A 14690-nucleotide genomic window follows, 5' to 3' on the forward strand; every position below is an offset into this window, starting at 1 on the left:
TGTACCCAAGCAATAATTAATATTTTGGAATAGCGCGGGCTACAAGTTCGCAATTCAAACTCATTCAGACTGACCAGATCTAGTTCATCCAAGGCAATCGTTGTATTTTCGGCACACCTCTGCGCAATCACACTGCCCTAGTTGTTGACCAATAAAATTCGTGGGTTAAAAATCGTGCCGGTCACAAGTAAAAAGCAAAACAATAGGAAGTACGAGTAAACAAGGTGTGTCTCCACCTGTCGTCAAGTAAAGATAATCTATAAAAAGATACACCCAATTCTAGAGGCAGATACACCAAACATTCGAAATGGCCAGCAGTTCGAGCAAGGTGAGTAAAAACAAGGAAAAGGTGGGCAAGGAAGTCACTTACTCATCATCGGACTTTTGTGTGCTATCGCTAGAACAAGACCCTGCAGCTGATAAGGTGCTTCTGCGGATGCAGTAACATGACTGTCGCCGAGGTGCGGAGGATCTACGTTCTGTCGAACAGTGTGCACGAGACGCTGCTGGATGCGGAGGCCACCAGACTGCTGCGCAAGTTCATGGAGACGAGGCGGTCCGGCGACAAGGACGAGGCCGAGCAGTACTTGGACATTTACGAGAAGTGCGCCGAGTTTCTGGCGGAGCATCAGCGCACCTTCACCCAGGACGAGGTGGACGAACTGGTCGATCTGGGCCTGCCCTACGACCTGGAGCAGGATCTCTCCAGGCGCATGCTCAGCGCCGATCGCACGGACATCAGCAGCGGGCTCTATCGCATCCAGAGCAAGTGTCGCAACGAAATCGAGGGCAGCAGCGATTTTCGAGACTTCAGGGACGCCATCGCTGATAAGATGCGTCGGGTGCCAAAATGATATAGTCGGTGCAAATCGATGTTTTTGTGTGCACTGTGCAACGCCTACCAAAGTCACATGGTTACCTTTGGAGCACCGTACTTGACCCAGCTCCTATCTTTACCTTTCCCAGTGCCTTGGAGGCTTCCACAATCGTCCAAGTGTATAGAAGACCGCAGTTTAGTCATATCATAGTCATACAACGAAGAAACGGAAACCGTCCTCCTATCTCATTGTGGCTTCCGAGTCGTGCTAGAGCCTAAGCTCACCAAACATTCACATTCTACTAAACCCACAGATGAGCCACTCTTTACTTAACTTAAAAATATAGTTGTTTATATGCCTTGTAATGTTCTACGCACTAGGGAATAAAATAAATCTGATGCGGAATGCAACCGATACACATATGTATTGATTATTCGTAAAATATTGTTGACGAAGGAATATAGATTTGTGGACTTATAGCGAGGGATTCCGAAAACTCAATAAGGAAACCTTTTACTTACAATTAAATATATTTAGTGGTACATGAATGCTTTATATACGTGTGTTAAGCTCTACAGCTAGACATATTTCCATTTCAGAAATAAACGGCCTAATACTAAAACGCTTCGTGCAGCTTAGGTTTTCTTCCACGAGTAATACATTTCCATGGGTTTGTTAACCTAAAAGCATACAGACATTAGAATGGAGACCGCGGAAAGCTGTGCAAGTGCAAACCCACCTTCCAGAATTTGTCGTTGACCTGGTGCAACGTCTGGTTGCCATTCAGGATGACCAACTGCTGTGGCTGTGGAGCGACGTAGATGCAGAAGTTGAGCACGCGACAGGCCTCTGGCAAGTCGGCGCCCAGGTCGAGCGTGAGCCGCATGGCCAGATACTTGCTGAGATGATCGACGGTGGCATTGGCTGTGGTCTTGATGTAGCGCACACAGTTCTCCTTGAGCGCCCGTATGAGCTGGTTGTCCGCCGACATCTCCGTGGGATGGGGCTTGAAGACGAGCTCGATTTCATCGTTGATGCCCAGCTCGCCATTGCCCTCGCCCTCTGTGTCGATGTTGGAGTCACCCTCGGTGCGGCAGTCCATCTGTGAGTCCGACTCGGACTCCTCTGACCGCTCCGAAGTCAGCACCGACATGGCGCGCTTCGGCTTGGAGCTGCTAGAGTTGGAGGGCACCGGTGAGGGAGTGCTCCGCATCGAGGGCGGATTTGAAGCGTCGTCCACCTGCATCCGGGTGGCGGATGTGCTGGCGCCCGAGTTTGCCGACGAGGAGGGCGCCGCATTCGAGGCGCTCGTTATGGCCGATGCTGCCGATGTGCCCGAATGACCAGGATCCCGGTTCTCGCGATCAATGCTGTTGGTGTTGCTGTTACTATCATTGGAGGCTGTGTCGTGGACGTGCAATTGGTTGGAGGCATTGCGGCCCACAGCAGTGGGTGCACCAGGTGCAGGCGGAGCTGCGACATTGGCAGCACCATTTCCATTACCTCCGCCACCTCCACCACCACCACCGCCGCCGCCCTTGGTGCGGAATCTTTGTGGCCGGTTCTGGGACTGCAGCTTGATGCCCTCGTTGATGGAGTTGACCAGCGCCTGCTGAGACTGCGTCTGGTTGAACTTGGCCATCACCTTCTCCTGGATAGCCTCGTACTCCTCGCGACTGGGGTAGATCTTCGAGATGAGCAGGTCGAAGTTGGGATCGGCGCGCAGGGAGCGCTTGGAGACGAGCTTCTTGCGGCACGTGGGGCACTCCTTGTTGCCCGAGCGCAGGGCGGTCACAATGCAGTCGGAGCAGAAGCGATGCAGGCACTCCTTCGTCGTCATCGTCTTCTTCAGCATGTCCAGGCAGATGGGACACATCAGTTCGCTGTGGAGGCTCCGCGGGGACACCGCGATCTCTGTGCTGTCCGTGATCACCTCCTGCGGCTTGCGCTGCAGCTCGTACAGCGACAGCTCCCACGTTTTGTTTGGCGCCGGGTCCAGCGACGTCATTTTCAAACCAATTCTGAAGCTTTTCAATACACAAACACCACTTTTTACAAAATTTTCGCTAAGATTTTCCAAATTAGCTTGCAGTGTGACCGCACTTCGGTTGTTGAATAAATCCACCACGGAGAAAGGCCTAACAACAAATGCAGTTGGTATTCTTGTTTGGTATTTTTAGATTTTGGTACGTAGCTTGGCGCGAACACTTAAATTTTTTAGCACATAATTCGGGCAGTAATTGAGAACAACCCATTGTTTATTTAAAAATCTAAAAATTTTATTGGTATTATCATAATTACGTTCACTTGAAACGTTCCATTTATAATATCCGCACTAAACTTAAAAAAATTACGAGTTTTAAAACCTACCACAGGTTTTTCAAGACATTATTACTATTATTATTTTATTATTTAAAAAAAAGTCTGTCGAACACGTGCTAGAATCATTTTTAGTAGCAACACGTAGAACTGCATGTCTTTAAGCCCATTAGTTCTCATTTCTAAACTAGAAATAACAACTATTTATACGTTTTGTTTTGTATCGTGATCCATGGTGAATAGACTGAGCCCCTGTGATTAATTTGGGGCCGCCAGATCCTTTTCGGTTGACACTCTGTCAACACCTCAATTTCCCCGATTTCTATGGGCTGTCAATCAAGGCGTCCGAAAGCATTTACCGGATCCAGCCAAATATGGCCTAATGCAGAACCGCCGTTAGCTAAATTGCAGCTGGATGGGATTGTCTGCAGTCGCAGTTGCACTTGGTGACGCCGTGTGGGGCCGTCGAGAATGCAGTCGGTAATTGAATTGGAGAATTAGAGAACCGCCGCCACACGGGAGTCACTCCTCCAGTCTGCATGCGATGACAATGACCCTTGAAGCTGAGCATTCCATTACTTTTGGATCGGCCAGCTCGCTTCGTTTCGGATCGGATCGGATCGCGTGCTCCCGTGGTTTCCCAGCCAAAAGGTTTTCCCTGGCTCACCTGTCACATTCGCTGAGCAATGCGCATGTGCGGCGGGAGTGACGTGGCAAATAAAATAAGCCATAGGCAAATGCCGCCGCCGTTTGAACGAGCGGTGAAATTGCTGGACATGCCTGGCATGGCCAACAAACAGTGAAAAAGCGTGGAAAAAAACGTTGATAGACGAAACAAACAACCGTCGTCATATCCCTGGGTGCAGGCGTTGCTACTTTCGAATTCCTCATTAGATCGCCCAGCTAATTATTGTGCTTGGTAGGCGTGGACGATTTTCGCTCACCCCAAATTGCTGTCTCATGGCGACCGTAATTGCAATACCTATATACATATATACTCGGAAAAATGAGGAACTTAGTACCTGATTTCCCATTTCCCATAGCAAATACTACTACATTTTTGACAATAAGTTTCCGTCTCCACACACTACACCCTGAAATGAACCAAAACTTATATTCCCTTTGATTATGAACATGCTGGGAATTCTTTTCCAAGTGCAAGCATTTATGCCTGCGCCCGGCAATTTTCAACTTATCGAGGTTATCCAACGCGGCACCTGACCAGCAGAGCCCACAGATCGAAGAGAACCAGCTGAATCACCTGGGCCACCGCACCACTTGAACTTGTGCACCCACACGACGCTTGCGGATCGGCGCTGTCCTCGATTCGCCGGGTTCACGACCCACATGGCTGCTGGCTCCCCAGAACCTGGCAGCTTTCTTGAATGATTCCAGCGCTTTTCCATCGTCCAACGTCTATTGACATTAATCATTTGCGGCCGCTTGCGGAAATTTGCAAGTACATGGCATAGCAGGTACTTCTGGGAAATGGAAATGATTGCCTCTCAGCACACTTTTTTATGGCAGCTTTATGGTAGGTGGTTTACTTTATGGCCACAAAGGCCACAGATTCCCATTTCAGCGGGCCAAAAGGCAAGCCAAAGTCTCACTCTTCCAAGTTCTATGATTTCTGTCTTCGTTTTTTTTTTTTTGGCAACTCAATCTGCAGACCGGAAGGAAACAGACGCCATTTTGGCTTCGTTGCCTGTCGTCTGCCATTTTGTTGTGATTTTCGCCAAGTTTTTGTCCCTTCATGTCTGCGAATTTGTGGCCATTGTTCGCAGTTAAAGTGAAAGTTGCGCTCTGATATAGAATTATAGAACGAGGAGCTGACCAGCTAGAAATTGCGAATGCCTAATTGAGCTTAACGAGCTGAACCCGAGGTGGGCGTGCACTTTGATGTTGGCTTTGCACTGGAAACAATTCTGAATCAAATTACAAAAAGGTAATAAATAAAATAAATATTGATTATACAAGTTGTATAAAATGAAGAAAACAACAACAGAACTTGCCTTTAACTAGATTCTGCTTAGCTTTGTGATTTTCTCACACATTTTTTTGCCTGCACCACTTAAAGCTGCCCCAAAATTGCTGTATGAGTGGACCGCAACATGCCACTTAGCCCCAAACTGGCCATCGATGATAGGTATGGGTATGGTCATGGCATGAGCATGGGAGTTACGAATTCCAGGCCACATCCAGACAGTTAGAATGTCACCCACACACTCGAACACGCGAACACTGGCCACCTGGAATTGCAATTGCAATTGCAATCTGTTAACTTGTCCAAAACAAAGGCTGGCACTTGCAAAAAAAAGGCCAAAAGCAAAACCAATGCCACTCATAGCCAACAATTGACAATAACAAGCAGGCGGCGGCGTCCACCCAATTTCCAACCCAGTCCGCTGAAGTGCCGGAGTTCTGAAGTGGCTCGGCCCATACAACATCATCGATAACAACCACTGAAACAGCAGCCGCACAATTGGAGTTCTCCAATTGCCCACTGTCCAAATATTGCCAGAGATGCCGGGAACGTAGCGCATTGTTTGCTCGTTATTATGGACGTGGCTCCTGATGGGAACCTGACCTGGGATTCGGACTGGGACTGGGATGGGATTGGGTTGGGCAGAGCGGGTTCTTTTGTCTTTGACCGCGCACATACCATAAATAAATCTCAATTAAACTGCAACCCCTTTGCACGGGGGCGTTTCCCATGAACGATGGACCACTGCACCATCCCATCCTGGTAATCAATCAGCGGAGCAGCGGGCTACTCCCGAGCTTCCATGGGATGTCACAGATGTCTCCGCACATTCACACCCCAGCTCCGCAGCTTTTTGGCCGCCACTCTTTATTCTTTTCTATGCCACGCCATGCGGCACTTGCATGTTTATTATTTGGCCTGGCTTTTAGGAGCCGGTCCCGATCTGCAGACTGGACACTGGCCATACAAAGTGGCAGCGCTGCAGGGAAGGGGGCATGGTGGGATGGGCTCGGACCTGGCCAAGTCGCGGCGACGTCACAGTCGTTAAGCGTGACTTTTGTTATTGTTGTTTGTTGCCTTTTGCATACCGTCGGAAAAATGGGTAAAATATGGTGTGGGGCAGGCGGCTTGGGGCACGGGTACGTAAACAAAAAGCCGAACTCCAAACTCGCAGTCGAAGCCACTCCACGAATAACCAAAGGCGGAGAAGAAAGAGCCAAGAATCGTTCTGCAAGCAGCGAATTCCGAATACCCTTTCATTTGGCAAGGATATGGGCTGATAAACATAACTTATTTTATAAAACTTATTCTTAGGTGCAAGCATATAAAAATTTTCAAGCTCTAATTAAAAAGTATGTTATCAAAACTTATATTTAAAAACTATGCCAAAATAAGACTTATGAATGGAAGTAAGAATCCATCTTAGAAATACATATTTGCATAGCAACTCAAAAACTCCCAGTTCCCAACGTGACTTCCGAGAACCAGAGTGATTCTGCCCGGGCACGGGTCAAACCAACGTGGTGGGTTAGTCATGATGGTCACTTACACATGGCGCAGCACCCAGCTGAACTACCCGAATCCACTCGGTGGCTTCGTTCTGTTTCTGTGGCATAAACTGCGACGACGACCGGCCCGCTTCATTCAGTCTTTGGCGAGATTTTATCGTGTGCGGACGTATCTGCGGTCGAGCTGCGGAACTTGAAAATCCGAATCCGAGTGGCAAAGATACCGAACTCCGAACTGAAAACCCCGCTCGTAGTTGACGCGAATTTTTAGATGCACCTTCTCAGCGTTTGGCGCCACAAGCAAAAGACTTTGAAACTCTGATTCGATTGCTTTTACTCGAAATCGTCGCTTGCCACATGCTAAAAGTGTCAGTCGGCAAGCACAAGTTCATCAACATGAGTCCAAGCTGGATGGGAACGGCGGCCTGGCTGCTGGGGTAAGTTGCCAGGACATCGAGGATCCTCTCTAGCTGCGCATGAGGGTCCAGCGTGCTCGCTCCTTGGCCGTCTGCGTGGCCACCTCGTCCATGCCCACCGCGCTCTTCGTCTCCTCCTCTTCCGTTTGGGTTTCATGGTTTCTACGGGACATAGAATATGTACATAAGTGCGGATTGGCTATGGGGATCTGAGTCACCTACTCGCTGGCCACGCGCTGCCTGGTGCGGTGCATGTGCAGACCACAGCCCTTACACTTCATCGTACAGCACCACGAGGATCCAATGGAATACCTCTTGTCCATGGCGAATCTGCGGATGGGGGGAAGGGGCTTTTAGTTGCCTGCGAAATCAGCTTTTATTGTTATTGGCCTGGCAAATCCTGCTCAAATCTATAAAAATATTTCTGTTCTTTATGGAACTCGCATATGGCTTGGCATTCTTAAAAATTAAAAAATTGACGGAATTTCCCTGAAGTGACTTAAGATGAACGTGTGAAAATGTAATATGTGCAGCTGGGCTATTCTGCTTATATGCGTCATGTGACTTTAGGTACCTATGAAATATATAACAAACTTTAAGATATTCTTTCCAGTCTTACTGAATTATTCGAAATCCCTTTGAGCCCAAGCTAAACTATTTAAGCCGCAAACTTTCTTCATTACCTTGCAATCTTGTATTTGGGCTTCAACTTGAACGAGTCATTCATGGAGTCCGCTTCGTCCTTTAGATTCTCCTTTGACTGCCCATCGCCGATCTGGCTCGACGAATTGAGTGTCATTGGCTCCAAGGACGCCTCTCGGAGCACGTCAAGCTCCATTCGTATTTGCTTCATTTGGAGCAGGGTGATATCAACCAGTTGATTGACGGTTTCCATCACCTCGTTCTGGATGAGATCGCTGTGGTTCTGGATAGATTCTTGTATGAGGTACAGGGCCTGGACATGTGGTTTGATTATCATCTCCTCGTCGTCGCTGGTCTGGGTACTCGTGTGTTGTTGGTCCTCATTGGTTTGCACCGAGCCATCGGTACAGTGAACCGTCGCTTGGATGCCCAGGCAAGCGTTGACCAGCTTGGTCTGCGTGGTGGTGGTCGTGGTGCTCAACTCCGTTTGGCTGGTGCGACAGTTCAGTTCGTTACTATCTGTTTGGCTGGCAAAGGTTCCATGTTCGGGATTGAATGTCTGCTGATTCTTGGAAACGGCTATGATCAAATCGGAGGTGTCCACATGACTGGTAATACACTCTTGGATCCGCGTTTGGCTGGCACTACTGTCCAGCTGCACCGTTGTACCCACAGCAATAGTCGTAAATTGCTGGTCGGGATCATGGGTCTGGGATTCCGAGGAGATGGTGCTGATCAAGTCCGCGGTGTCCACCTGGCTGCAGAGGCACTCCTGGTGCGGCGTTTGGCTGGTGGTGCTTTCCATCACCACCTCTACGCCCACGGCTATGGAGTTGTGTTGCAGACAAGTTTGAGTGCACCCATCTCCCCTTGCAACTGGCCGCTTGCCGACCACTGTGGATGCACTTCCTCCATGCAACGTCCGTTTCAGAAGACGACGACGTCTTTGCAGACGACTGCCCAAGGAGGGAGTGCGTCGAATCCGCTTCACATGGCAGATCATCAGCTTACCCCTCTGCAGCTCATAGTGCACCAAGTAGCTCACTTTACCGAAGTTGAATCTCTTGTGGCGACGTATGACTCCATTCGGACTGGTGGACATGGAAACCAGTAGCAATTCCTTCAAATCAAAGCGCATTTTGAATAATCCCTTTTATTTTTTACTCTCTGCTCACAATATTTTCACAATTATACAACGTACAATTTTGATGAGAACGTTTGATATACACTAATTTCTACGGACTATAAGCTTCTGAATTACTCGTATGGATGTCCGGCCCAAAAAGAATTTTCGAAGGTGATGTGATGTGAGTCGCTTGTGTGTCGCTTTTGCCGAATTTTCACACGAAAACCCTTTTTCGAATGCCTTGTCTTGCAGAACCCAGAACGCAACACGCAACCTCGTGTTGCACATACATCGACTTGTGTTGCATGGCTGCGGGCTCCTTTGTGCCTGGTAATTCATTAATAATTCAAAAATGCCGCATATGTTCGGGGCCAGCAGGACGGCAGCTACAAAATAAATACGAATTGCAAAAAAAAAAAAAAAATGCATTCACTTATTCTGCAATTTATCAATACGGAGTTAACATGAAAATGGCCACAAAAACCACAGCGCAGACACACAGAGGACACAAAGGAGCAGGAGCAACCCGCCTGGGGTGTTTGTTTGGCTTGCATCGGGATGGGGATGGGGTTGGGAATGGGGTTTGGGTTGGGGATGTGTGTGCTCCATGCTTGTGGTTGGAGCACTCCAGACGACGGCAGCATGTGGTGGCCAGTGCTAAGTACGTGTTGATTTGGGCGCTTTCGATTGGGCTCCCATGGATTTGCAATCCACAAAATCGATTGGCCCCCATATTCCCATAAACCCGTCCATCAGTTCCAGCTCCATGCTCCAGCTCCCTGCTCCTGCTCCTGCTCCTGCTCCCGACTGGCCTCTAATCCCGCCTGGAGGCGTTGTTGGTTTCCTCGCCTTCCTGCACTCCAAATTTATGCAGCTTCTTTGGCTTCTAAGGTTTTTGAGCTCTTTTTTCGTTGTGTTTTTGCATGCATTATCTTTGGTAGCTGGAAGGCTAAGACTTGGCTCCGAATGCCGGGCACGTCGTCTGGCCTTCGGTTACATTTATTGCATAAAGCCCAGCCAATTTCCATGATAATTTGTAACGAGCGCCGGACCGCCAAGGGGCTGCACTCACTCCCATGTGGAACTATCTGGAACTATGAGGAACTATGTGGTACTATGTGTGCAAGGTACTATGTGGTACTTTGTGCACTGGCTTAGTCGGTCAATAGCATTTCGCTTGACAAAGTCGATGAGCCGATCTTCCAGAGACCTCAAGACCTGCTGAAAGTCCAGCAATCTAATAGTATATTGTTGCATTCTCAGCGAAAGGCATCGGTGATTGCCACACCACCGATGGGTGGAGATATAGGTTCTAATGCTCCCATGGCTCTTGGGTTTCCCAGCTCTTTCACCCATGATAGCCACACACATCATCCCCGTAATTGTACGTGCCCATTTGCATTTTTATCTGCTTTGTTTTCTTTCTTCCTCATTACCACTTGACACTCGAGCAACGGCGAGTGTAGTTTTCAGTGGTTTCCAGTTTCCCAGTTTCACACTGGGTCTGCCCCCCAACAACATCTATTTAAAGTTGAGCACTCGACACCGGTGCCGCCCCGAAATCCGACGCGAAATGAAGACCTCGAGCCATCTCAGCTGTCAAAGGGAGTGCCGCCAGAACGACCCTGAACCTTGGAGCGCAAGCCGCAGGCCACCTAATCCCCTATAGAATTTCGCGCATAAAAACTGCCAGTGCCGCCGGTCCATGAAACGCTCACCATTAAAGCTGTTCCTCCATTCCGCAGGCTCTACTGCCTCCTGTGCGTCGTCGCGATGGCCCAGGGTGTCAGCAAATCGGTAGCTCTGGCTGCGCCCACTGCATCCGCTGCCAAGGATGTCGCCCATATGCACAGGCCCAAGCGGCTGGACAGGCGATCAGGAGCGGGCTCGAGTCCTCTGACGGCCATCAAGCAGCCCAAGCAGCTGGCCAGAAGCGCGCATGGACTCAACAAGAAGCTGCTCAGGTGAGCCAACACACTGGGGAAAAAACTTGGTGGTGAACCATCAGAGGGCTAAGTATCAGCAGTTTGTACTCATAAAATATTAATAAACCCGGGCATACAATTACTTTACTTAATAGCGCTACTTAAGGCAAATCATGGTTGTGCTACTGTAGACTAAACTATGATTAATAATAGTGCACATTTTAAGCTCCGAGATTCTTCAGCTACTTTAATTAAGCCATCATACTGCATCCCAATTAAGCTGTCTGCTTTAACGATTACAGGGACTTAGAAATGCTAATTCTGGACATGGGATAGCTAGGATGCCCAAATTAGCTAGGCATCTCTCAGTTTGCATAGTTGAATAGAAACACCTGAGGATTATAGCCACCACATTTCTCGCGCTGCCAAGTTAGACAGCCACTTATTTTGGGTCTAATTAAAGTCCCATGTCCAACTCATCCCTTCCCCCGTTTTGTGAGCCATAAATTAAGTAGTGAAATATTCATGGTAACCGCTTACAACGCTAGCCAGACACTTACACCAACTCACTTGGTCGTTGCAGCCAGATGGGCTTCATGAAGGTGAAGGCGCCCAACAGCCACAACAGGAAGCGACTGGCGGTTGAGTCACGACGCCACTCCTCGCGCGATGATTCACACATGTTCATCATCAAATTGCCGCCAAATATGCACTACTATGCTGGACCCGGTGCGAAGAATTCCGTCGCGGAGCAGCAGGACAAGTCTGGCCACAAAGGTAACGCACCCAGCACGATGACATCCAGCACACCAGCCGCAGCAGCAGCAGCAGCCGCATCAGCAGTCGCAGCAGCAGCAGTTGCAACATCGCCAGTTGCCGAGGCGTCGGCGTTGAAAGCTAACGGGAAAAAGGTAAACGGGATTCCATTAGGTTACACCATAGACACACACAATGCACTGGGTCTGGATCTGGCTGACTGGCGGGCTTGCGGCCTGGCCCCTTCTGGCCATGGCCAGAACTGGCTCTCAGCCCCGTCGATCTGGGGAGATGTGGCCAGGTTTGGACCTAGACCGCGATAAACATCGGTGCGCATGCGCATAAAACAAATTGCAAAACACTCGGCGGCGAAGAGGAGCGGCAGATGTGCTGGCAGCTGCGGTGGCAGTGGAAGTGGATTACCCATTTGGCAGCAGTTGGTAGCCAAGAACGGCAGTTGCTATATTTATATGCGTGTTACCCCCAATGCCCCAAAATGGGTATGCGCTGGGCCCCGGCCAGCTTGTCCTATAAATAGATCCTCGATAGGGTCAGGCCGAGCGGCTATTGGGTATCTGGGAGATACTCATGCTCTGGGTGCCCATGTCATACAACAGCATTCCGAGCTGTAATACATGGCCTTATTGTGAATTAATGCGGCAAGTGTCAATGTCAGTGGATGTCCGACAGGCAGTGGCACGAAAATTATTACGCTCTCACGACTCCGTTGCTCCACTGCATCGCTGCTCCACTGCTGCTCCAATCCCCGGGCTGAACCAGAAATTAATATGCAGGCCATTAACCAAGTCCGAGCCTCAATTAAAAATGCAATTTGTTTGAGCCACCCCACTCCGAGCCAATGCAATCCACGCCAAACGACTCCACTTGGCCAGAGCAAGAGCAAGTGCGTGGCATTCCCGATTTAGATGCCAGAGCACGGCTGATTTATGGGACGCCAGTCGCTGAGTCCCGGTAATGTTGTCTAATCAGTGCGCTTCGATTGCAGGTCTCGTTTCCCTTCAGCTCGAATGGCCGGCCGGGCCGCATCTACCACTGGAACCTGCCCGTCCTGAAGGAGGCGCTGGCCAAGAAGCCCCACTTCGCCCACGTCTCGGCGGCGGATCGCAATAGGCTGCTGGACATCCAGGGTGTGCCCACGTGGCGCCAGCCCTGGGAGAACGAGACCGCCGAGAAGGGCTTCAGCGCCGGCGGCGGGAAGGCCAAGTATCGCAAGTCCCTGAAGCCCAAGTCACCCACATATTATGCACCGGCGCAGGCGGTCAGCAAGCAGAGCTTCCACAAGTACTTCGCGGGCAATGGCAAGCCCAAGGGATTCTATGTCATCAAGGAGCACCAGAAGAAGCCGCAGTTCTACCAGAACATCATCTCGTAATCCAGCGGCATACCCTCGGAATACCCAGGGAATACCCTCGAAAGACTGCGGTGCCGGGCGTTCTGTTTTCAATCTTCTAACGAAGGGGAGCTTCTCCCCTCTTCCGTCCAGTTTCCACTTGGAATACCCAATCCTGGCGAATCCCGATCACATCTATAGCATCCTGACCAATTGTTTAACAATTGCGATGGGTGCGTTCTATTTTTATACAACGGCAATGAATACAATAACAGGTGGGCTGGTCCAGGTGGGGTGCCATCCATCATATCCATCTATGCGGTCAGCCATATCAGCACAAGGAGCAGGTCAAAGTGACATGACTTCTTTCGAGATTTCAATGTAAAAACAAAGAGTTTAAAGTTGAGAAAGGGGTCTTGATTTGAGCACAAACTGAGTTGAAACTAATCGGATTATATATTTAATTGAAATTTAATATCTAAAGTTTAATCAGCTTAGCATTAAAGTCTGAAATATTCGTATGGCACTTCCACTAAGGACCTTCATACATATCGTTTTGATCTGAAAACCCAAAATCCGTACCCCATGAGGACACCCCATCCCAAGGACCAGTCCAAACTGCATTTAGCTAAGCAACTGCGGCAAGCAATAAATTATGGCATAATCAAGCTAGGTTTAAGTGCATGAACGACTTTGTTTTGATAAATAAAAATATTGACTGATTTTTAAGTGCAATTCCCTTAAAGAGCTGATACTGGCAAGCAGACAAAGAGCTGGACAACAACAAAAACTGGGGGCGGAACTGTCTGCTGCGAGTTTGTTGACTTGGACAAAGGTGAACTGGCGGCCAGGAGCACTGGTTGGGGGAAAGGTGAGTGTCTGGCGAATTTGGCTGCCATTCAGCGGAGCAAGAAATAACAAGACAAAAATCCAGCTAATTATATAAGGGGCTATATGTTCTGACTAAGCCCTATGGGAAGATTTAAGATTGGGCTCCAAAAAAGAAAAAAATCAAAACGGAAGCGGGCGAGCGTGCGCATGCGCAGTTTCTCATTCGGCAGATAAAGCCGCAGACATACAGATAGAGATACAGATACACATGCAGATACAGATACATTTTTATAAGTCAGCGCCAAGTCGCCAGAAGTAACAGCCCCATAATGACAACAAATCTGGCAGAAAGACGCTGGCGATGGCGATGGCGCACCTCCAAATGCTGTATGTTGGTTCTTTCCTTTTCTCGTTGCTCATTCTTATGTTTTTTGATGTCTTTTTTGTGTTTTGTTGTGCTTTTTGGCGACTCGGGCGCATAATTGTTTTCGCAGCTTATGTTTTCCCGATTCGGCGACCAAGTCTGCTGACTCACGAGCGTTGAACTTTTCACCCGTATCCGTATCCGTGGCACATGGAGTGCGCGGCCTAAGTAGATTTAATGACTTGTAGTTTGGCGACTGAGACGTAAATCACTTTTATGACAACTGGAGGATGGGACCATCTCATCGATTTTTTACGGCCGTCGTCATCAGGGGATGCGCCAAGTGGCATGGCCATTCCCATTCCCATTTCCATTCCCATGCTGGCAATCAAATGTCGGCTAACATCGCTTTGGCCGAATGTGCAACAAATTCCGGGCCATCGTTGTCGCTGTTCTAGCCACTTGTTAACGCCACTTCCGCCCGTCATATCAAAATAATTATCTCAAAGTGTTGGCTCAACTCTGGAGTCCCGGGATCCAACCAAATACAGCATAAGCCATACCACACCATACCGAACTGAATCGAACCCAACTGAAAACCAAGACTCGTTTGCGTGCGGGGCAGTTCGGGGTTCCATGTGGAACTACTG

The 14690-nt window shown here is 49.0% G+C and overlaps 4 protein-coding genes across 5 annotated transcripts; 2 read left to right on the forward strand and 2 right to left on the reverse strand.

The window, feature by feature from the left end:
- Window positions 1–121: 121 nt before the first annotated feature.
- Window positions 122–946, forward strand: LOC117143439. Its single transcript, XM_033308146.1, has 3 exons — window positions 122–224; window positions 284–328; window positions 402–946. Exons 2-3 carry the CDS (start codon window positions 308–310, stop codon window positions 852–854), a joined length of 474 nt encoding a protein of 157 aa, XP_033164037.1. The 5' UTR covers window positions 122–224; window positions 284–307; the 3' UTR covers window positions 855–946.
- Window positions 947–1216: 270 nt separating this feature from the next.
- Window positions 1217–2939, reverse strand: LOC117143437 (E3 ubiquitin-protein ligase RING1). Its single transcript, XM_033308144.1, has 2 exons — window positions 1558–2939; window positions 1217–1498 (listed from the first exon to the last, which is right to left on the reverse strand). The coding sequence occupies exons 1-2, from the start codon at window positions 2824–2826 to the stop codon at window positions 1454–1456; spliced, it is 1314 nt and encodes a 437-aa protein (XP_033164035.1). The 5' UTR covers window positions 2827–2939; the 3' UTR covers window positions 1217–1453.
- Window positions 2940–6748: 3809 nt separating this feature from the next.
- Window positions 6749–13574, forward strand: LOC117144121. Its single transcript, XM_033309143.1, has 4 exons — window positions 6749–7066; window positions 10559–10777; window positions 11322–11649; window positions 12501–13574. Exons 1-4 carry the CDS (start codon window positions 6987–6989, stop codon window positions 12885–12887), a joined length of 1014 nt encoding a protein of 337 aa, XP_033165034.1. The 5' UTR covers window positions 6749–6986; the 3' UTR covers window positions 12888–13574.
- LOC117144120 lies at window positions 6947–8881 on the reverse strand. Of its 2 annotated transcripts, none has more exons than XM_033309141.1 (3): window positions 7729–8881; window positions 7268–7375; window positions 6947–7207 (listed from the first exon to the last, which is right to left on the reverse strand). In XM_033309141.1, exons 1-3 carry the CDS (start codon window positions 8823–8825, stop codon window positions 7096–7098), a joined length of 1317 nt encoding a protein of 438 aa, XP_033165032.1. In that variant the 5' UTR covers window positions 8826–8881; the 3' UTR covers window positions 6947–7095. The 2 variants fall into 2 exon arrangements, with proteins under 2 accessions (XP_033165032.1, XP_033165033.1); XM_033309142.1 differs by having other exon boundaries at window positions 7118–7207; window positions 7264–7375.
- Window positions 13575–14690: the final 1116 nt, after the last annotated feature.

Source organism: Drosophila mauritiana, chromosome 3R (genome assembly GCF_004382145.1).
Source record: "Drosophila mauritiana strain mau12 chromosome 3R, ASM438214v1, whole genome shotgun sequence".
NCBI classification, from domain to species: Eukaryota; Metazoa; Arthropoda; class Insecta; order Diptera; family Drosophilidae; genus Drosophila; species Drosophila mauritiana.

Coding starts and splice junctions, on each gene's coding strand:
- LOC117143439 (XM_033308146.1), top strand. CDS start 308: ATGGCCAGCAGTTCGAGCAAG. Junction 329..401: donor TGGCCAGCAGTTCGAGCAAG/GTGAGTAAAAAC, acceptor TGCTATCGCTAG/AACAAGACCCTGCAGCTGAT.
- LOC117143437 (XM_033308144.1), bottom strand. CDS start 2,826: ATGACGTCGCTGGACCCGGCGCCAAACAAAACGTGGGAGCTGTCGCTG. Junction 1,499..1,557: donor TCAACGACAAATTCTGGAAG/GTGGGTTTGCAC, acceptor GTATGCTTTTAG/GTTAACAAACCCATGGAAAT.
- LOC117144121 (XM_033309143.1), top strand. CDS start 6,987: ATGCTAAAAGTGTCAGTCGGCAAGCACAAGTTCATCAACATGAGTCCA. Junction 7,067..10,558: donor ACGGCGGCCTGGCTGCTGGG/GTAAGTTGCCAG, acceptor TCCATTCCGCAG/GCTCTACTGCCTCCTGTGCG. Junction 10,778..11,321: donor CTCAACAAGAAGCTGCTCAG/GTGAGCCAACAC, acceptor TGGTCGTTGCAG/CCAGATGGGCTTCATGAAGG.
- LOC117144120 (XM_033309141.1), bottom strand. CDS start 8,825: ATGCGCTTTGATTTGAAGGAATTGCTACTGGTTTCCATGTCCACCAGT. Junction 7,376..7,728: donor CCCAAATACAAGATTGCAAG/GTAATGAAGAAA, acceptor CCCCATCCGCAG/ATTCGCCATGGACAAGAGGT. Junction 7,208..7,267: donor AGGCAGCGCGTGGCCAGCGA/GTAGGTGACTCA, acceptor TATGTCCCGTAG/AAACCATGAAACCCAAACGG.